Below are 20,398 nucleotides of genomic sequence, written 5' to 3'. Positions count from 1 at the left end.
TTTCATATTTTAGGTGTGGCATCAACTACCGAGTCATCAATCATATTGAGTGACAGTAAGGATATTTATATTTGTTTTACTATTTTGCAATTTACCGCCTTTATTTTACTTACATCAATTTTCAGTTCTGTATTTAGCCTTTTTTTCCCCCTTTAGTAAATAGTAGTTAGAAAATTCAAGAAGACTGTGTGATCACAGGGAGGGTGCTTGATCATGTCCCAGCTGCACAGGGGTGAAGGCAGGCTCTTCACAGGGCCCTATGCATGCTTTTGGGGATTCCATAATTTGTTCAAGGGCACTTTGGCAGTGCTCTGAAGGTTACCTGACAACTCCTCCTGCTTGAACCGAGAACCCTCTGCTTCTCAGCCCAGCCTCCTAGACAATGACCTACAACCACTCTCATCTTCACTAAAATGTCATTGAAATCTAGTTTTGTCAAACTACAATATCAACAGAAAACCATGTGTTAAAAACAGATGAGCATTTTATTCACCAATTTTCAAAGGCTCTAGAGATAGACAAGCACACAAACTCCGGTGAAAAGACATGGCATTGTTGATACTCACAATAAGCAAGCAAGAAAGAAATAACGATCTCTCAATAGCAGAAGGTCGGCATCTATTTTTTGCGGCTAATCGGATGATAAGTTATTCACATGCCATGCCTTTCCAGCACAATTTCCTCTCTCACAATCTGGAAACAGGCACCTCCTAAACTATATGCTGAGTTTATCCATTTGTGTTGAAACGCTAAACTGTTCGGAGGGAGAAACTTCAAAGATGAAAGTCAAACTGTCGTCCCCTTATCTAGAACATGAACGGGCCAGCATCCACTTTAATGAATCCTTGGCCAAAAAATGTTGACAGGAGTGTTCCATCAACTTCAATGTTGAAGGAATCAGTCTATTGAGATGAAGGCGACACCTGCCACTGACGGAATATCGCAAAAACCCTTTCAGACTTGTCACAAAGTCCCTGAGGAGAAAAAGAGAAGGAAAATAATGTTTAAAACCAGTTATGTGACAGAAAAGGCATCTCCACCCATAACACTTACCTGTGGTGGTTCATCCTCTACAGAGTTGGAGTTCTTGATCGGTATGAGGAGATCTAGAACAGCCTTCCAGCCTTGCTGATGATATGATACAACTCCACTAAAACAGGAGACCGTTTCAGGATCCATATTCTCTTTTCCTATAGAGATCCAAGGACACCAGTCTCTGTGCTGATCAAGGGGGTTGAATTCCTTCTTGTCCAGAACTTCATCCTGAAATAAGTGAAGACCACTGATTTAAAAAGAAAACATTCCAAAAAATGAAAGCTACCATAAATTAATCATTGGTTCTAATGTTATGTCCTCGTGATGTATATATGAACACGATTTAATTCAAAATATATTTTCACAGCAAGTTTCACACCAAGGGTGAACTAGAATGATATATTTATGAGTCAATGAGGTTCTTACAGGACCACCAACTAATGAGAGGCAAAGCCGTTTCGGAAGAGGAGGCAGGGTGCCAGAGGAATCGGCCCCAGGGTTTTCCCCTTGTCCTCTGTTTCGAGCGATCCTTTTGCCCCTAGTCAAGGGACTTGACAACTCTTCACAGGGGATTGGTGTGTCTCCACTTCGAGCACGCAAAGCCACAAGAGAGGGAGTTCCATTACCCTGTAACACATACCATTGACTGACTAAGATCACCTGTTTCGTTATAAAATTGTTAAAGGCACACATGTAATCTAAGGTTTTATGGTTAATGCCTGCCTGGTTGGGATGCGTGGTGTCCTGGCTTCTCAGTTTCATGCGCCGTGGAGTTGTTGCAGGAGCAGATGATGTGGAAGCTGCTTCATCATCCTGGACCTCAGGTGTTGCTGAAGAAACAGGACCTGATGCAGGAGCCGATTCATCTCCATCTCCTGTCCCCTCCATCTGGTAAAAGTTCCACAAGCCAACCTTGCGCATACAGTATGAGCAGGTAAGGATGGGTAGATTCATAGTTTGCAGAGATGGGCTAAAAAAAAAGAAAAGAAAAAGTAATAACTTGGTTCAGATCTCTTCCTCAGATATGGTGCATTTCCATTTAATTTCATATTTCTTGTCACATCCACTATTAGCTTGCCCCACTACTACCTCCAACAAGAAGATTTAATTGTTTTATTTTGAAAAATCGAACTTTATTAATACCTCGCAGCCCAGCCACAAAGAGCAACAATGCAGGCAGCCACTTGGACAGTCAAAGGTTCGGTACATGAAGTCTCTCCCTTTTTTTTCTGTTCTTCATCAATCAGCTGCAGTAAAAGGCTTACGACATCTTCTGTAAGCGACTGCAAGAAAAAGGTTGTAGATAAGAGGAAAATATTTAACAAAGGCCCAAAACATTCAACATATTTTTTAAAGGGACTTTTTAAGTATCCAAAATGCAACCATTCTTCTACTGCCTCACCATAGACTTCAGCTGGTCTGACTTTAGTGCTGGCAGCTGCTGTCCCAGAAGACAGGTGCTCTTGAAACGCGCCAGAAAGGCTGTTAGAAGGACTGATGGTTCACTGGAAGGAATGAGCCAAAACCTCTCTGAAATAATACCAATATTCACAATGACTATCATATATTTAAAGATCAATGTAAATATATGCAAGCAGATTTTTTTTACTCCTACCTGGGCAGGGTAAATCAGGCCAGGGGCAAAATTTTTCATGCTGTGTTTGAAGCTGCTTTGATATTTCTGCAATGCGGGACTCGTCTAAAACGTCAAAATCAAATTTATATTTTTTCGGGGCACTTGCTGTAATGACATAAAGAATTGTCTTTTTCATTGTTAGTGGCTCACATTTCTCAAAGTCTAAAGCTGGTGTAAGTGATGCACATAGGAAAGCCTGGCAACTGGAACACTTGAGCATATCACAGCCAACGTTGATCCAGCCATATCTGGCACACATTAGGGGAGAGAGGACGCGGGGTTTGGCAGCCCATTTTGCACAGTGCAATGCTAAGGAAAATATCCCTCAAAAATTAAACAAGTGATTCATCACCGCTCCTGTAATCCTGTAATGGAGAAGCCCGCAAAACCTTATATTCTATGCAAGGGTGTAAAAGGATATGGAATAGGATTCCACTCTTGAAAAGAAACCTTCTTTGTTTGTTGCTTCACAGGGTGCCTGAGTGTCACCTTTAACTTCCACAGCCGACGAATCAGTTTGAGCTCTGAAATCCACAAAAAGAATTTGTCTTCATTATTAGCTTATACTTTACATGAATTGTAAAGCCACATGCAGATGTATCGTTTCCACAACATTTAAACACGTAATTAACTGAAGGGGTTAATAAACTATTCAGTTAATTTGGATTTAAGAGAATGATTGATTTCCTAACACACACACACACACACACACACACACACACACACACAAAAACACCAAGCTCATTAACATGCAGCCACTCAATCAAAACTCCCAATCGTTCAGCAAATCTGAATATGTTTTTTTCCCCTTGTAACTAAAACCTTGTGAATATAGAACATAATATATTTGATTATTTCAAGAAGTACGGAATTTGCCTTAATTAATATAGCGAACCCATGGAGCTAAGCGGCTAACCACAGCAGCTATTCTTAACATTTCCACCGGCTCTTTTAAAAGGAGAAAAATGTACCTTTTACTGTCGACATCTGGTGATAAAATCCCATCATTCAGGAGATCTCGAACCTTTTCTGGCGATACCAAAGACGCCATATGTTGGTGTAAACCTCCGAGGCTATCGTCAACGCTACCGCCAAGTGTTGCCATGATCAACAATGCTCCCCGGAAAACAAAGGAAAACCATTGGTTCCGCTTTAAGAAACGTTAACAGTTCCGTATTGACAAAATAGTTAATCAAATTAGAAAATGTAATATATGTTATTTATTTGGTTTAGAATTTTAGATACAATTTATGTCCCTCGGTTTTCGCCAGAAATTAACAATACAAATCAAGAACTGCGCTTGTCTTTAGTGAGTTGCCGGACGTAGCAATTATAATCCCATTAACTAATTAAAGACCATTCAGATTCCATTTAAATGTCTAAGTCATTTAAATAAGGCCTCAGCAGTGTCACAATCGGAACGACGTCTGTTGACACGCGGGGTCTCGCCCAGGGCGACGGACGTGACGTCATCACAACGAGCCTTCTGATTGATCAAAAGACTTGCGACAGTAGGGTAATGTTTGCGAATGGCTAGCAAGTGAGAGCGGTTATGAGTTATAATGGTCGATCAGCGCTTAAGGAGATGTCCTGTATTTGAGGAAAGATCATTTGGGACTGGGCTGTATCGAAACGATGTCTGGTTGGGAGAGTGCTCGCAGTACAGACCAGCTAAATAAATTCAAGAAGCTGTCAGGCAGGCCACTGCATGGTGAGACGTTAGCAGGTCAGTCAACAGCCTTATCTAGACACGTTAAACATTGGGTTTGACACATTTGCCAGCCATTGCATTCATAATAAGCATAATATGACCGATAGTCATGTAGTGTTTTGATAATGATCCATAATAAAAAGGTGACTTATTCAAACGACACAGCTACGCTAATGTTCGAGCTAGCATCCAAATTACTGTTATTGTTGCATATTTGATTTTAATAATAATGCAGGTGATAATTACAATTAATATATCTCACAGAGAACCATTCTGCCACAGTATGAATGCCTGTGTCTGAGCTGTAGAACTAATTTTAGATATATAGGAATCGGAATGTTTTGCTAACTTGCACTCACCTTAAAGAGGCGTTTGACTTGGAATCGGAAAACCTTGGGAGAAGAAATATTTCCTGAGGTGTCTGAATCAGAGTATTGCTAGGGTTCGAGCTCAGCCAAGCAGGAAATATAAGTATCTCATCCTAGCATGAGTCAGCCCAGAATTTTGGTGGTGGTTGATTTTTCATAATGGTTTAGTAGATGTAGGTAAAAGTGGCTGGAAATATGTCAAGATTATAATTTGAATCAAGGCGGGTAGAATTTAGGAAGTAATTAATAACCTTGTGGCTTTTATGGTGTTTTAACTTGAATTTAGCAGCATTTAACCTGCATTATACCTCTACGTGTCTGTGTCTTCATGCTTTGCTAATGCCGTGACAATTCTCTCACCCTCTAGATCATCGTACACCCCCTGCCCGCAGTGGGCATCGCTGTGTTGCTGATAACACTAACTTGTATGTGTTCGGAGGTTACAATCCTGATTACGATGAGTCAGGAGGCCCGGAGAATGAAGATTATCCACTGTTCAGGGAGCTTTGGCGGTACCACTTTGCCACAGGCTGCTGGCAGCAGATTCGGACAGATGGTTACATGCCCACAGAGCTGGCATCTATGTCAGGTAAAACATTTTTCCTTTTGTAGCTCTCTTCTTTAGTCATTGGTATGTTATTTTTAGTTTGCTCACTGAGTTTATTCGGGGGGGGGGTTTAGCTGTTTTACATGGCAACAACCTCTTGGTGTTTGGAGGAACAGGGATCCCCTTTGGCGAAAACAATGGAAATGACGTCCATGTCTGTAACGTGAAGTACAAGCGTTGGTCGCTGCTCAATTGTCGAGGAAAGAAGCCCAACAGGATCTACGGACAGGTGGCCTGCTAAATCACCCTGTCCAGTAGTTAGTGGAATCAAATGACAACATAAAACATTAAACTCAAGTGTATCCATCCTTCTTCAGGCAATGGTTATCATAAATGGTTTCCTGTACGTATTCGGAGGGACAACAGGTTACATTTACAGCACTGACCTGCACAGGCTGGACCTGACTACCAGGGAGTGGATGCATCTAAAGCCCAACAACACCCCTGATGATCTTCCCGAAGAACGGTGAGCCTAAATGCGCCGGAGTGTGCAAGTAGCTAGTTTTCCCACTGACATGTTGGAAAACATCTGATGTGTGTTTTTAGGTACAGACATGAAATAGCACACGATGGACAACGGATTTACATTTTGGGAGGAGGAACTTCCTGGACTTCTTACCCTTTAGACAAGGTATTGTCACGTGTGACGCAAAAAAATAGGCACATTTTCAGTTGGCATAATTTAAACTCGTTTAACAGATCCACGCTTATAACCTGGAGACCAACTCGTGGGAGGAGATCACAACCAAACCTCATGACAAAATAGGTAAGTTCAACACATTAACAGTTGAGCCAATTCAAAGCCAGTCTTAACTATCTGCACTTTTTAGGTTTCCCTGCTCCCAGGAGGTGTCATAGTTGTGTACAAATACGAAACGGTGAGCAATTTTCCAAAACCCGCTCCTCCGATCCTTCCTTGGTCCCCTTGCACGTGTTTAACAGTGACTCGGCCTCTCTTCCTTCTCTTGTTGTAGATGTATTTATCTGTGGAGGCTACAATGGCGAATTGATATTAGCCGATCTGTGGAAGATCAACCTGCTAACGTTTCAGTGGAGTAAATTACCAGCAGTGATGCCAGAGCCGGCCTACTTCCACTGTGCTGCTGTCACCCCCGTCAGTGCCACACCACCTCCTGTTCAGAAGAATTGCCACACATATGCGATGCATTTTAAAACCTCTCTGTTTCCTTGCATCCCCAGGCCGGCTGCATGTACATCCATGGCGGTGTGGTGAACATCCACGAGAACAAAAGAACTGGCTCTCTCTTTAAGATCTGGCTCTCTGTGCCCAGCCTTTTGGAGCTGTGCTGGGAAAAACTCCTCCAGGATTTCCCTCACTTGTCCACACTCCCCACCATGCAGCTGCTCAACCTGGGCCTCACACAGGAACTTATTGAACGCTTGAAGTAAGCGCGCAGTTGGTCTGCAGATGATGGCAGACAGTCGGGGACGGGCTGGACTGTGATAAGATGATGATGAGCACAGAATGCAGCCGATGGCAACACTTGTGCTGCCTAATGTAGCCCCGCCTTAAAACCAAAAACAATGGGATGCCCCCCCCCCCCCCCCCCCCGCCAGTCATTTCCTGCAGATCCGGTGATGGGGAAAATAAACGTGGAATGTTTAATGGATTTTACCCAGGCACGCCACTTCTGTCCCTGATGCCTTTATGTCAAAGGAAATTCTCTCCTCACTCTCCCACAAACACAGCTGGAGTTATTTTGCTTTTTAACTCAACCTGTATTAATTTTAAATATCGTGCGGAAGGAAGAAAGTACACCTGTATATTTATTTTAAAAAAACAACAGCTCAAGCCTTGTTTTCTTTTCTCACCTGATATTGCCGTTTGCACACGTTGTCTAACGTTTGAGGTCTTTTGATCCTATAATCAGATTCTTTCAAGGGTACAGTGGTTTTTCCAAATGACAAACTGGTGTTCTTGCAAATTTTAGCCAATTTAATAAAAGTCTCAGATTTTTACTGCTCATACTCGTATTGGTTTTGTAAATTTTCCAGGTGGTTTTTAGGTCCTGTGTATTTTTCTCAGTTGAATCTCACCACTGTTTTAACCTGGCAGTACTTCTTTAGGGTCAAATGGAACATTTATTATGAGGGCCTTTCATTCAAATGACTTGAATCTTGGATTACTTAATCAGCTGAAACCTGCAGAAATACTGATGGTATTTCCATTAGTGTGTCAGGAAAGTTCATCTCATCCTTGACCTAACATATTGTAACAGTTGTTCGAAGACATATTCATCTGTATGCCAAACCATGCATCACTGAATTTGGTGCTCTTTGAAATTCGTTTAATATATTAGTGCACAAAATGCTGTTCCATCTAATCCAAGTACATAGTCTCCTGCATAAGTGTGATTAAACTGCAGTGCCTTTGAAAGTCTTTTGTCAGGTTGGAATTTGAAAAAATTAGGCAGAATGTTGGTTGTTCGATGGGCCACTATAATTTACACGTTACATGGACTCACCACCCGGGGGCAGCATTTAATCTTCAGAAGTTTTTTCCCCCAGCAGAACTTTTCTTTAATTTAATGCCAAATTTTTAAGTTAAAGTGCGAATATGAGGGATGTGTTCTTGCATTTTAAGTTCTGGCTATCAAAGTACATTGCACATTCGTGTGTAAGCAACTCCTGGACAGTTTTTAAGTGTACAAAACAGCTTGTGTGACCTTTGTTTTGCAATACTGTGAATAAAAATTATGTTCTGTATATATCCCCCTCATATGACAAACAACCTCATCAATAGAAACCACTTTATTGTCCATTGTCTACTCACTATCTTCCAATGATATTTAATACTGTATTTTTATATTTTTAGCAAGTGAATAAGATCAAGCACAGGTTTAAAGATTTTCATCACAGAGAGAATATTTAAATTTAGATTTTATTTAATTAAGAAAGAACAAACAAATCACGATCCTCTTTAACTCAATTGTGTTTTTTGCATTACGTTGTTGAATTAGCTATTTTTTAATTTATTTTTTCTTCATCATCCCCACAATAATCTCAGCAAGCGGGTGGAGATGGGGCAAAATAGTAAACGGCCAAAAGGATGAGGTAGACCACAACAAGAGCAGTGCCTGGTGGGAAAAATAGGCGATTTTCAAAAACATTAATTCACAACAAAGGTTTTAAAAGAAAAACGGCCTCTGGTTGTCTCTGGAACTCATACTTGCCCTGAAAATAGTCCGATTTCCCATCCATGAAGATGTAGTTGACTAGAATGACGCTGAAAATGCTCGCCCAAAGATGAATGTCACTGAAAATGAGCGTGAACCCGACGTCCTGGGAGGGAGGAAAAGGATTTGGGCCGAGTCAGCATGTGCACTGCTGCAAAGCAAAAGCTAAAGACACGGTATGAAATAAAAGCTGAGCGCTTCTTACGTAGAAAGCATTGAAGAGAATGAGCAGTGGAATCTGTATCATGCAGACCTGCACAGCAATGCAGCTCCCCACCTCAAGGCTTGGACAAAACAAAAGGCATTGTCAGTTTGAAAATGCCTGAATTCTGCGGGATGCGTTCACAAACAAACCCCTTAACATCCTCCAATTTTTCTTTTACATGTGTGCATGATCCCCTCACCTCAGGCTGATGTTGTTCTGCAGCGCAAACTGGATCCCATTAACAATCTCAGGAAGCTCCGGCACCATGGCCAACAGCGTAACGCCGATGAAATACTGCAAAAGTAAGAAACCCTGAAGGTCGTCAGCTTATAACCTGCAACGTGCAGTCAGTTGAAAATGCAGCCCTGGTATTAAGACTCAATGTATAATTCCTACACGAGCAATTTTGCACACCTGGGAGATGGAATAATTCAGAAAGGGTTCGATGTTTTCGGTGCTCAGGTCGGCACAGCAGGCCATCAACACTGTGGCGGCGATCAGCACCGTGAGAGCCCTCCAGCGGGACCAGTGAACTACATGGTGACCTGAGAGAAAAGACACGACTTTTGAGCAGTTTGTGCGTTTCCGATCAGTCTCACATTCCAAGTTCTGCTATTTTCACACTCGACATGCATCTACGCCTGTACCTCCCATATCGTGCATGCACAGCGAGGTTGTTTAAGCATGCAACAGTGAGGCATTGCAGCGGATCGTCATGCTGTTTCACCCAAAACGTGAACCTTGAACACGCACCTGTTGAAAGCCCCTGGCTGGTGGCAACAATGCCGGCATTAATACAAGAGTTGGCTGCGAGGGGATGGCCCGTGGTGCCCTCACCAGTGGGGTGGGCAGTGCTGGTGCCCGCCTGAGCATACTGACCGTGCGCGTGACCCGCATGGCCATCGCTGATGTGGATGTCGTAGATGTGCGAGTGGGTCTTCAGCGTGAAGACGAGGCCAATCAGGTATGCAGCAGGCAGCAGCACAGAAATAGTGTACACCAGCGGTCTGGTGAACGGATATAAAATGCATGTTTAGTGGAGAGAACTGCAGCCAAGCACATTCCACATCTATTTTTAGCCTTGGGACTTACTCAATTTGGGACAGAACCAAATGTGGGACAGTTTGACTCTGTTTAAAACAGAAGAAGGCAACATTTTTCATTAAGCGCAGTGGCACAGACACGAGACGTTTTCCTTCAGGTGGCCAAAATTGTAAATCCACAATGAAGACGGGTAAGGATAAGCAGCTCACGGTGTCATAGTGACAGTCTCTGCAGGTGAAGGGCACGGTGGCGTTGCCTGGGATGCCGGAGCAGCTGTCACACACCATGTCGCCGAACGTCTTTGAAAAAAGGGTTGGCGCAAACACACCTGTCATGTCACAGCGGCAAAAGGGAAAGATTAGCATCATTAGCAAGTTAGAGGGTGTTTTCAGAATATCAGTTTGCCTTTAATACGAAGTACCTCCTATTGATATGAAGAGCAGGGCCGAGCTCACGCCGGCGGAGCGGCTGTTGAACCGCTGCTCCTGATGTTTAATGCCGCCGATGATCATGCAGACTCCCTGCGGAAATGCGGCACGTAAATGACCTGCGGCGCTGCGTTAATTGCAAGGGCGCCGGCTCGTCCACTCACAGGTATGAAGAGGATGCAGCCGAGCAAAGTCCCGGTGAGCGCCGCTTTGACGACCTCTTCATAACACCTGGTGCCAGCGCGGTGTCCCCGCAACAACGCCGTGATGTAGAAGGTCATCTCCGTGATGGAGCCGAAGGTGGCGTTCACCACCGCTCCCACTGCAAAATTACTCTGTGCAGACAGGCTACACACAAGAGGAGAAATCTGCTGCACCCACGTGCAGTTTGGACTTATCCCCCCCGGTCACATTCAAAATAAACATTACCTGGCTATACCCATGCCGATGAAATAGGACAGAGGAATGATGGAAGTGATGGCTATGGAAAATATAACCTCAGCACTGAAATATTTGTGCTCCTTGTCAGCGTATCCGATACTCAGGCTGGTTATTACCAGCGGCAGGAGGTCTGAAGGGATCATAGACTTAAGGGAAAAGGGCTGAAAATAATGTTTTGGCCTATCGATGAAACATTTTCAAAGTTGATCCAAGACCGCAGAAAGGAAAGGATACTGAGAGCAAAAATATTGATGCTATGAACCGTATATTTATAGTAATATACATTAACCGCTCGGTAACAGCAGAGCAGGACTCGGCTCTCACAGCGAATCTGGAAGAGAGGAGGTCAACTTTTCAGCTGTTTTTGGGGGATTTTGGTGCAAACAACCAGGGTCTTTTGAGTTGTACCTTTTCCAGTTTGCGCACATGGATGTCCTCCGGTGCCATGAGCAGGATGGTGTGGAGCATGCGAGCGTTCATCTTCGCCACAGGTATCGTGAAGACCAGCAGCCAGGAGAGGATGCATGCCAGGGAGTGGACCACAGCCACCACAGGGTAGCCCAGCAGGAGCCAGACGCAAGTACTGTAGCGACACTGGGGAGAAACAACAGACGTAAAAACTCGAAAAGCTTTCACGTTTCGGGAGTCGATGTTGACGTTCTCACCCAGTGATTTGAGGTTTTCCTGACTGGTGCTGCTGGTACTGGGATCTTAAAATTGATCGGTGACGATACCAAAAGCGGAGCAGAGTCCTTCTCCCCCTCAAGGTCTTTGCTGTAGTCACTGCGCGTCTCTTCAGGAATGACCTCGCACATCAACGGCTTCACAGTGGACCTCTTTACAACATCACTGGCCTAAAAACACAAATGCAGCAAAATGAAGTGGTGGATTATTGATAGAGCAATGTGTGTGTATATATGAAAATGGAGTAGCCATAATAAGAACTGTAAAGCATTACCTTTTCCACTGACTTCCCAAATGGCCAAATAAAATACAACGCCATCTTGAAGCAAAGGTTTCCTTAAAAAAAGACAGATACAGCGATTCATTTTCAAAACAGAGTTAAAATGTCAGTGCTTTATTAAAGATACATACCATAAGGGGAAGCACAGCTTGTAAGAAATATTACGGGACAGATGAGAAAATAGATGAAGGATATCCACCATCCGAACAAGAACACATAAAGTATGTTACCAAAGGTGATTACGGATCCTGTAAAACACATTAAAGTTCATTCAAAAATCCATTTGAAATTGAAAATGCAAGAAGACACTGAAATGACCTTCTTGGGGCTTCACGGTGTTGAGATCAGAGTAAAGTTCTTTGATAACGTCCGATCGGTCTTCAATGGGCTTTTCTGTCACGTTGCCCTTCCACTTCCTGAAGCCAAACTGGAAAAAAATTATATATATCTATATATATTTAAAGCTCAATTGGACTGATAGAGATAGAGAGAGAGAGAGAGAGAGACGAAAAGGAATCTTGGCCCACCTTGTAGTTGTTGGCCTCTCTGTGGGCCTCCACCTCATTGTCGGCTCGGATTGTCGTCTTTGTTGTGGCCTCGTGCCAACCTTCTTCTCCACATCGTGTCGAAGCAGACTGGACCGATGTTCCCTGTCCTCCTGCACAGAACCAACACTTTCAGAACAACTCCTAGAAGAACTCTTTGGTGTCCAAAACAGAAACAAAACAGCTTTTTCCTCCATTTCCCAGTTAAAGAACTATGACTTGACTCAATTGGACTCCTTTCACTCACCTCTGTGGATGGTCAGGAAGCATTTGGGGGTGTAGTGGTAGTGATGGTAGCCAGAAACATCCGGGGAGGGGGTCTGCACAATGTTCATCTCTGGATGGTTGGGGCCAACACAGAGCCACTCGGGATGGGACTGTCTGCATCGATGGTGGAGTTCGGGCTCTTCGCTGTTCTCGAAATTGCCTAAGGGGGAAAAAAGGGCATTTTTTGATGTTACAAATGAAGATGAACCCACCTTCCAAGCACAGGAACTGTGTGTAACTAACAAAAACCTCCTGAGAGTCATACATGGCGTCCCTTCTGATGACATGGAGCCAAGGACCAAGACTGACCACATTAGTTATGCATTGCAACCAGCTTTGCCATGCTGGTTGATTTAAGGCTCAACTGATTGAACACTGAATGCAAATAAATTGAAAATAAATTAATTAAATGTCATTGTATTATGACTTTGATGAGAGGGTAAGACAGAAATATTTACTCCATGTTAGGCCATAATTAGGACAACAAAATGTGCTTCTTGTAGCTTCTTACTTTAAACAATTACTTATTACATTATTTTGAGTACATTCTCTTAATCCCACTCACACAAACTTTAAATTAACCCGGAACATTTGACCGACAGAGCAAGCATGAAACAGATTGGTTAAAACAGGTTGGCCTCACCGGTGGGATCAGCCGTCGACCTTCTCTGCAGGTTCTCCCCATCACCTGGCATCAACGAAGGCTTCGTATGGGACATTTCGAATGTCAAATCCTCAGATGTCGCTGCTGTTTGACATGTGGTTTCCCTTGCGGCTCTTCAAGCTTCCCAGGCTGCAAATCCAAAGAGGGGCGGAGGGACGCCGTGTTTAAGTCAACCGCCAAACGCAACGAGCGGCGCATGTCATTTTGGTGCGCAGTTTATCTAATATTTACGGCATTCCCACTGTTGAAAGAAAAGCTTTACTATTGGTGCTACACGCCCGGCTAGCTCAGTCGGTAGAGCATGAGACTCTTAATCTCAGGGTCGTGGGTTCGAGCCCCACGTTGGGCGCTGCTACTTTTTTTTTTCTCTTTATGTATTTTTATTTTGTACCGTATTTTATCCTCGTTCCAATCTATATTGTGCAAGACCATTAAATCAAATGATTATTTACCCAAGTACAGCCGTAAAACTGTGGCTCGATTCATTTTATTAACCGCAAAATACAGAAAGACACAGACGTGTGACAGTGACAATAATCTCTTTTACACAGTTGGCAGAATGAACAGAAATAGAATTTTAACAGAATAACTACATTATATCTCTATTTGTTAAATTAAAAACAATCGTCTGCAAAATCTGCTTCAGAAAACAAAATCCATGCTACCGGTAACTGTACTATTGAAGTGATAGCATTGTGTTAACTGGCATAAATATCTCACACACAGATATTGACAGTAAGAAAAACGGCTGACATATATATATATATGACTATGCACACACTGACAGGACTCCAACATGACAAAGTAAACTATCAAATGTGAAATTTTGACGACAGTAAAGGTACAGTGACAAGCAAAGCAAGTGACACTTCCCTTTTTATTAACAACTGTGTGTGTGTGTGAAATGCAAAAAAAACCCCTGAAAATAGAAGTATTCTATAGAATTATTGAGTGGGAAAAAATCATTTGTAAGCACAGTTCAGGCACAGTGACTATGTACAACATTTAAACTCTGGAAATACTGCTTTAAAAATCATTTTGTAAGAATAACAGAAAAATACACATTTTTCTAAACCAAAGAAAAATGGAAAACAAACAGAAGGCATTTTTATTTAATAACAGTATTTAGTTCTAAGCTATGTGTTATGCAGCAAATTATTTGGCAATATCAGTATTCAAAGCACAAGGGGAACAATGATTAGTAGTTTATATTAACTGCATACATAAGTTGATTAAAGCTAAATATTTGTGGGGAAAGAGGTGAAAAAACATACAAATAGAACAAAAGATGTGGCCTTAACAGCATGTGTAAGTAGTCTAATCCATTATGCTTCTGTGGCAGGCTGACAGTGTGAATTGGGGTTTTTTGACCTCCTATTGTACAAATAATTAACAGAGAAAGAAGGAATATTATATAATGTGCCTCAGTTGTTGAAAAATGACATTTAAAAACTCATAAATCCTTTTCAAGCCATATAAAGAGTAGCTGCCACCACTTATTGTCATGAAGTTGCCATTAAAACAGTATCAAACACCTTTTAAAATATAAAAAAATATCTTTCTTTCTTTCTTTTACCTATTTACAAACCATTGTTTCAGAAATCCCTTTTTGTGTTTTTGAAAGACTGATCAGCTCAGATCCAGCCTCCTCTCCAGGTCCTGGGAGTTCGGTGTAGCTTGGTAAGGGTTTTTGAAAGTATCCGTTACTTTTTTGCCACTTGCACTCGCTCTACCACAAAGCAATTAATCGAGGATGCACATTTAAAAGTCCGAATCAGCGTCCATGAGTTCTGCTTCCATTAAATTGGTCCTGGAGTGAATGGGTCCCTTGCAGGTCCTCCTGGCAGGAGGCATCCGGGCCACATGGGTCGTCCTATTGGAGGACCCTCTGGGCTGCCAGGTGGAGGCTGAGGAAAGGCAGCATGGACCGAGACCCAGATCTTCTGGGGGGTCATTGAGGTTAAGATGGTCAGACAGCAGAGTGCGGCTACAGCGGTTCCAGTTACTCTTGTATTGCATGTCTGGAAAGCTTTCCTCACAGGACATGGGGTGGGAGGGCGGAAAATCCGGACAGGACCCGGGCAGGACTTCCTGTTCAAGCCTCTGTTGCCGCCGCAGGTTTGCAACCAGAGCCGGATGGTTCGGAAGCTTGGGCAGGCGCGGAGCTGCGCAGCGACCAAATTCGCGCTGGTGACATGCCTGATGATCCACGGGCTCCTCCAGTGGACGCACCTCCTTCTTCCTCTTCTTCTTCTTCTTTTTCCTTTTTATCATTTCTGGTGATATCTCGGCCTCCACCATCCATAGCCTGTTCCTCTCATCCGGGGGGGGCACTGCGCAAAGAAATGGAGGTAATCGTCAGCAACCTTTAAAGCAGGAAAAAGCCGATAAAGGAGAGTAGACAGTTCTGACCTGGCGTGCCTGTAGGAGTAACAGAGATGTCCTCAGGTAGGATGGCACCTCGCCTGGCCACCATCTTAGTCACATGGCGTGCCCAAGCGGATGACATGTCATTGGACGGTTCATTTATTTCAAAATTGATTCCAGCTGTTGAAAAAAAAATAGGAACCGCAATGTTCACTGTTGCCATGGCGCATCCGCAGCAAAGGATAAGAGAATCCTTCATCTTCTCATTCACCTCAAGGTGAACCCGCAGAAACATCTGTGAACGTTCCTCTCGACTCCGGTTACTCACCCACTGGTCCATCGTGAGACATGGTGTGCATGCTGAAGGACATTTCCTTCTCCGGGTCCTTGTGAAGCTCTTTCCTCATGGCAAACGCCTTGGCAATCATCTTGCTCTTTTTGATCCTCTTGGGCTCATTGTCGCTTCGACCAATAATTCTGATGGAGGAGCACAAAGAGAGGGTTAGAAGAAAAGGAAATAAAACATTTCAGTGATTGTAAAACCTCCAAAACGATGACAAAAATACAGTACATGTGTTGTTGACTTACTTGCACCAGGTTCGTTTCCAGATCAGGATGGTGGCTTTGGTCCAGACCCAAGTGCTCATCGCGATTCCGGTTCCAAACATGGAAAACAGGTTGATTTTCTCCACCATGAGGCTGGGCCGGTTCTTGATTATGCATTGGGGGATTGGCTTGTTGGTCTGAGAGGCGATCGTCACGTTAGCTTCGCACCTGATGATCAACATCTCAAGGTCAATAATCTTCTTTCATATTTCACATTTGAGGTTTGAAAAGGGTTCAAGAAACAACACAATGGAGGACTGGAAGAACCTAAGGACGTACAGAACATATTCTCTAAAGCTCCGCTCCCATTCAGCCTGGTTGAAGAAGTCGTAGAAGTGGCAGCCGAATGTGATGAAAACAAAGCCAAAAGCCAGAAATCCAAATATACCTATTGAGAAGAAACAGGAAAGCCTTTGTTGGCTCACAAACGACAACTATGAGATACTGTGGCTACAAATGATCTATTCTCAAATGGTGAAAAAAGCATTTAATTTAATCCTATTACGATTTCTTCTGTGAAAAGTGTACATGTACTGTGTGACATTTAATGTACAAAACAGAAGCCAATCAAGTAATTCATATTTCTTTCTGTAAAACTGCATAATCAAATAGTCTTTTCACATAGTAAACAGGAGGGAGGACAAACCGAGCCTGAGCATCGTCTCGTTGATTTTGCTGGCCGCCTTCTCGCTCAGAAGTCCCGGATGGTTACTCTTGATGGAAAACAGCGTCATGACGCCTGAAAAAAAAAACGAGGAAATGGACCAGATCAGTTCGCCGGCAGACATTTTGCTCAGAACTTCATCGTGGTTAAAGTTTACATGCTCACCCCTAATGAGAAAATAGCCGCCAACAACCAGCACCACTCCGATGGGAGCCAGCACGAATCCGGCGCGGTATCTGTAGTTTTTGTAACCCACAAAGCAGATCCCACTCACAGAGTCTCCGTCCACCTGCGGAGTACAGTACACACCTGATCTAACAGCAGAACTGGGTTCTCTACCTTCGCCGTCGGTGGTTTTGACTTTACCTCGGCGATCGCCAAGATGGCCACGGTGAGGACAAAAGGGATGGACCAGGTGACCAGGTGGAAGTAGGACGTTCTGCCCGACAGCGGCTGTTGGGTGGTGCCCAGAGCTTTGAACGAGGTGTGCCAGGCGTAGGTCAGCATGACGAACCAGGTGACCCCGGACATCATGGAGTAGTACACAATGATGAAAATGGTGACGCACGACAGGGTCTCGGAAGAGCTGTGGAAAGGTTTTATTTAGATCGTTGGAGTTTTTTTTCCATTTTCTACCTACACCAACGATTTTTTTAAAAAAAAAGACCCGATACATACGAAGGCTCTCCCAGCCGCATTGTGTTGTCGCTCTTGCACACGATCTCTTTGCGAGCCCCATCCAGAAACTGAGCCAGCCACCCAATACTGCCCACAAAGAAGCAGGCGTTGATGTAGAAGAGGATGACAGCCGGGTAGCGGTTGGAATTCTTCCAGTCGGCAAGAAACGTCATCTGAGCGCGCAGAGAACGGGTGAACCGGCTGATCGGAATGAAGTAGAATCGTGGGTAATGTGGTTCTGTCTCACCAGGGTGAAGAACGTGCAGAGGAGGGTGATGGTGCCGAAGTAGGCGATGTAAGCGTGCATGTCGTCGTGCTCCTCCTCAGTGAACAGAGGGTTGTCACACTGGATACCGCAGCCCTCCACGTCTTTGTACCAGCTGGACTGGATGTCGGTTTTCACCAGAGGAGCTTCACACTGGCCTGAGGTGTTGAATTTTAGCTTCTGCACCTCGTTCTAGGCGTGCAGGGGAGGAGATTCTGTCACCTATTTGGGCCACCGTGCAGACCAAAGGTTGTTTGAGACGAAACTTACCGAACAGCCGACGGGAAAATGGTCACATTTGAGGAAGTTTGGCCACCCTCGCTCCTGTTCCACAATGCTACACGGCCTACGCGTCGCCAAACACAAGCTCTGGCTGGGCAGCTCGACTCGACCGTTCTCACATTTGGGCATGTAGACGGCGCACAGCAGCGGCTGGATGACCGACCAACACCGAGGAGCGTTCCTCAAACCTAAACCAGAGAAACAGCAGGCAGACGTGGAGATGGCGACAGTCGCAGTCAATAGATTTGATTTTTGGTGATTCTGGGCGCGTGTTAGATTTGGTTAGATTTAGCAGCATCTTGTGGTGAGAATAGAAATGACAGGAAAAGAGAGCCCATCAAAACAGATCCTCTTCATGAAAAGAATCTATGGTAGCTAGTTGGGAATAAAGCAAAGTTGTTTTTTTTGGGAATATATATTTAGAATGTGGCCCCATTTGGAAACACTTTATATGATTATTCTTTATTGAATTACAGGATATTTAATGGCATCAAAAGTTTAAAACATCTGCACAATTACCTTTCTGGGAGGTATCTGCTTTTTTCCTGCTTAAACTCTGTTTAAATTCATTCTGTATCATATAAATAGCGCAGAAGATCAATCTGAAGGGAACCACATGCATCTTGCAGCAATTAGGAAAAAGGCACACAACCACAGGCTATAATCTGCAGGTCTGTGACACTTGTGATGGAGTGTCCTGGGCCTGACAGCCCATTAGTGGCTACTTATCACCGGGAAGGTCCTATTGCAGGAAATCCTCAGACATATTATTAGGGACACTTTCCTATTGTTTGCTGGATAACACCTATCAGCGACTCCCTGTGTGACCCTTAATGACTATTAAGGCTTCATTTCCTGTTGAATATTTGGCCCTGTCCCCAACAAAAGGTTATTTATACAAGAAAAGACTGGTGGATATTAAATATTATTATATGTAGTACAGCAGCTACAACACAGTGCAGTTTAAACTATTGGTGAGATATACTTAATCTTACACTACAGTTTCCAGATTATAATGTAGGTTTCCTTTTAAATCAATCAACAAGACAGTCAACATATCAAAATATTCTTCGAGGATGTATCCAGACTTACCAGACCACATGGTCAACTTCTCCATCGCTTCCTCTTGAGTGCTGGAGTCCTCGGCCAGGATCATGGATGTATGTGTGTACGGTAAAGGTGATCCCAGACAGGTGTTGTATTTAAGGACCTCACAGGTCGTTGTTTTCTTGCATTTATCCTCAAACATTGTCCCGTTCGGGAACAACACTGCCCCGGTCCCCGAGGGCCAGGCAGCGCAGACGCACAGCATCGCGTAAAATCCAACAATGGGTCTCCGATCCGTGGAAGACATTTTGAGGCACGGATTTAATGGCACAAAACCGAGATTACTTCAAATTTCCTGCTTTAGTCGTGTCGTTCTCCGGGGAAATGACACGTTTTCTTCATTAGATCTCGTTTCCAAACACAACATGGCGAGAAAAAAGTCCGGGCCGCATCAAAGTTTTTACGCAGACGTCCACAACTCCTTTTCTGCACTTTTCGACCGATCTCCGCTGGATTCCCTGGAATTCCTTCATTCTCCGAGCTCCAACGGCTCCCAAAACGTGCGTTCGTCTCAACAGAAAGCGACGCAAAGTCAGAAACAAGACAAAAGGACCAATTTAGCGTTTTTTTACCCAGAGTAAGAAAAAGCCCTCAGACCGAAAAAGTTGGGAGATTCGCCTCCCCCAACTTCCAAAAAAAAAAAAAAAAAAAAAAAACTGCCATGAAAAAGTCTGTAATAGGATCTGGAGCTCAAACGCACCACCCTCTTTTCCCCAAGCCCCCCCTTTATTTGGCTGCGGGGAAACAAAAAGATCAATTCTCCTCCATCCCTCTGAGGGACCCAACAACTGATTTCCCTCAGCCTTAAGTGTCCACGGAAAGCTTTACGAGCATGTGTTGTGTGCCCGAGTTGCAGCTCAGTGTCTGGACTGTTCCTTTTTTTGTTGGTCTCTGGTATGCACATGGTGGGGGGAGAAACAGAGCAACAAAAAACCTCCCCTCCCATCCCCCCTCTGCAAGAATGTACCTCATGGCAGGCCTCAAAACGTTTTCTCTCTCCCAAACATGGAGAGACCCCTCCAATCCAACACTGCCACCTGAGGACATCCGTGGGTGAGAATATGTCACCAGAAGCACACAAATGTCAGCTGAACGGAAGTCAGAGTTGTCCTAGGATCTATGAGAGAGCTTGACAAAGTATACGAACAGATATTTAGCTTTTTAAGAAGTCAACTGGTTGTTGCATCATTTAAAATGTGGTTTGAAAATTAATATTATCCATATGGGTTCCAAAAAAAGTGATACAATCCTCACAAATATGAAAAAGAATGAATAAAACATATAGGACATACATATATCTTACTGTAATAATCATAT

At 43.7% G+C, this 20,398-nt stretch overlaps 4 protein-coding genes and 1 non-coding gene across 7 annotated transcripts; 2 read left to right on the top strand and 3 right to left on the bottom strand.

Moving 5' to 3' along the window:
• Positions 1-466: 466 nt before the first annotated feature.
• zc3hc1 (zinc finger, C3HC-type containing 1) lies at positions 467-4,144 on the bottom strand. Its single transcript, XM_057022998.1, has 10 exons — positions 3,643-4,144; positions 3,094-3,195; positions 2,822-2,973; positions 2,651-2,734; positions 2,438-2,565; positions 2,179-2,318; positions 1,759-2,005; positions 1,462-1,662; positions 1,054-1,263; positions 467-974 (listed from the first exon to the last, which is right to left on the bottom strand). Exons 1-10 carry the CDS (start codon positions 3,774-3,776, stop codon positions 903-905), a joined length of 1,470 nt encoding a protein of 489 aa, XP_056878978.1. The 5' UTR covers positions 3,777-4,144; the 3' UTR covers positions 467-902.
• Positions 4,143-8,084, top strand: klhdc10 (kelch domain containing 10). 2 transcript variants are annotated; one of them, XM_057023005.1, is made up of 9 exons: positions 4,143-4,397; positions 5,118-5,339; positions 5,432-5,586; positions 5,675-5,823; positions 5,904-5,988; positions 6,057-6,123; positions 6,188-6,235; positions 6,332-6,471; positions 6,558-8,084. In XM_057023005.1, exons 1-9 carry the CDS (start codon positions 4,307-4,309, stop codon positions 6,765-6,767), a joined length of 1,167 nt encoding a protein of 388 aa, XP_056878985.1. In that variant the 5' UTR covers positions 4,143-4,306; the 3' UTR covers positions 6,768-8,084. The 2 variants fall into 2 exon arrangements, with proteins under 2 accessions (XP_056878985.1, XP_056878986.1); XM_057023006.1 differs by having other exon boundaries at positions 4,151-4,382.
• Positions 8,085-8,240: 156 nt separating this feature from the next.
• Positions 8,241-13,326, bottom strand: cax1 (cation/H+ exchanger protein 1). Of its 2 annotated transcripts, none has more exons than XM_057022986.1 (20): positions 13,092-13,326; positions 12,429-12,608; positions 12,164-12,294; positions 11,955-12,063; positions 11,768-11,884; positions 11,631-11,692; positions 11,338-11,526; positions 11,081-11,266; positions 10,907-11,003; positions 10,661-10,802; positions 10,396-10,579; positions 10,225-10,324; positions 10,013-10,131; positions 9,852-9,889; positions 9,513-9,766; positions 9,174-9,304; positions 8,959-9,053; positions 8,760-8,838; positions 8,552-8,660; positions 8,241-8,455 (listed from the first exon to the last, which is right to left on the bottom strand). In XM_057022986.1, the coding sequence occupies exons 1-20, from the start codon at positions 13,165-13,167 to the stop codon at positions 8,382-8,384; spliced, it is 2,472 nt and encodes an 823-aa protein (XP_056878966.1). In that variant the 5' UTR covers positions 13,168-13,326; the 3' UTR covers positions 8,241-8,381. The 2 variants fall into 2 exon arrangements, with proteins under 2 accessions (XP_056878966.1, XP_056878967.1); XM_057022987.1 differs by having other exon boundaries at positions 9,639-9,766; positions 13,092-13,325.
• A 62-nt stretch (positions 13,327-13,388) lies between these two features.
• trnak-cuu (transfer RNA lysine (anticodon CUU)) lies at positions 13,389-13,461 on the top strand. The gene has a single exon. It is a non-coding gene; the product is annotated as a tRNA-Lys (tRNA).
• Positions 13,462-13,583: 122 nt separating this feature from the next.
• On the bottom strand, positions 13,584-19,960 carry smo (smoothened, frizzled class receptor). Its single transcript, XM_057022988.1, has 12 exons — positions 19,067-19,960; positions 17,963-18,162; positions 17,675-17,884; positions 17,428-17,600; positions 17,116-17,335; positions 16,915-17,038; positions 16,732-16,824; positions 16,365-16,473; positions 16,068-16,253; positions 15,808-15,956; positions 15,525-15,659; positions 13,584-15,445 (listed from the first exon to the last, which is right to left on the bottom strand). Exons 1-12 carry the CDS (start codon positions 19,326-19,328, stop codon positions 14,874-14,876), a joined length of 2,433 nt encoding a protein of 810 aa, XP_056878968.1. The 5' UTR covers positions 19,329-19,960; the 3' UTR covers positions 13,584-14,873.
• Between the last annotated feature and the right edge of the window lie 438 nt (positions 19,961-20,398).

The sequence above is a fragment of the Takifugu flavidus genome, chromosome 22 (assembly GCF_003711565.1).
Source record: "Takifugu flavidus isolate HTHZ2018 chromosome 22, ASM371156v2, whole genome shotgun sequence".
Classification (NCBI taxonomy): domain Eukaryota; kingdom Metazoa; phylum Chordata; class Actinopteri; order Tetraodontiformes; family Tetraodontidae; genus Takifugu; species Takifugu flavidus.
This window is presented reverse-complemented; position numbering and strand designations above follow the sequence as displayed.

What these genes read in the sequence shown, in the direction of transcription:
- zc3hc1 (XM_057022998.1), bottom strand. Translation starts at nt 3,776, where the DNA reads ATGGCAACACTTGGCGGTAGCGTTGACGATAGCCTCGGAGGTTTACAC. An exon ending in GCCTGATTTACCCTGCCCAG is followed by an intron (nt 2,566 to 2,650) that starts GTAGGAGTAAAA and finishes GTATTATTTCAG; the next exon opens with AGAGGTTTTGGCTCATTCCT. An exon ending in TAGAGGATGAACCACCACAG is followed by an intron (nt 975 to 1,053) that starts GTAAGTGTTATG and finishes TTTTCTCCTCAG; the next exon opens with GGACTTTGTGACAAGTCTGA.
- klhdc10 (XM_057023005.1), top strand. Translation starts at nt 4,307, where the DNA reads ATGTCTGGTTGGGAGAGTGCTCGCAGTACAGACCAGCTAAATAAATTC. An exon ending in CAAACCTCATGACAAAATAG is followed by an intron (nt 6,124 to 6,187) that starts GTAAGTTCAACA and finishes TGCACTTTTTAG; the next exon opens with GTTTCCCTGCTCCCAGGAGG. An exon ending in ACTGTGCTGCTGTCACCCCC is followed by an intron (nt 6,472 to 6,557) that starts GTCAGTGCCACA and finishes TTGCATCCCCAG; the next exon opens with GCCGGCTGCATGTACATCCA.
- cax1 (XM_057022986.1), bottom strand. Translation starts at nt 13,167, where the DNA reads ATGTCCCATACGAAGCCTTCGTTGATGCCAGGTGATGGGGAGAACCTG. An exon ending in GAGAGGCCAACAACTACAAG is followed by an intron (nt 12,064 to 12,163) that starts GTGGGCCAAGAT and finishes ATTTTTTTCCAG; the next exon opens with TTTGGCTTCAGGAAGTGGAA. An exon ending in TTCTCTTCAATGCTTTCTAC is followed by an intron (nt 8,661 to 8,759) that starts GTAAGAAGCGCT and finishes CCTCCCTCCCAG; the next exon opens with GACGTCGGGTTCACGCTCAT.
- smo (XM_057022988.1), bottom strand. Translation starts at nt 19,328, where the DNA reads ATGTCTTCCACGGATCGGAGACCCATTGTTGGATTTTACGCGATGCTG. An exon ending in GAAGTTGACCATGTGGTCTG is followed by an intron (nt 18,163 to 19,066) that starts GTAAGTCTGGAT and finishes TCTCTGGTTTAG; the next exon opens with GTTTGAGGAACGCTCCTCGG. An exon ending in TACTCCTACAGGCACGCCAG is followed by an intron (nt 15,446 to 15,524) that starts GTCAGAACTGTC and finishes TTCTTTGCGCAG; the next exon opens with TGCCCCCCCCGGATGAGAGG.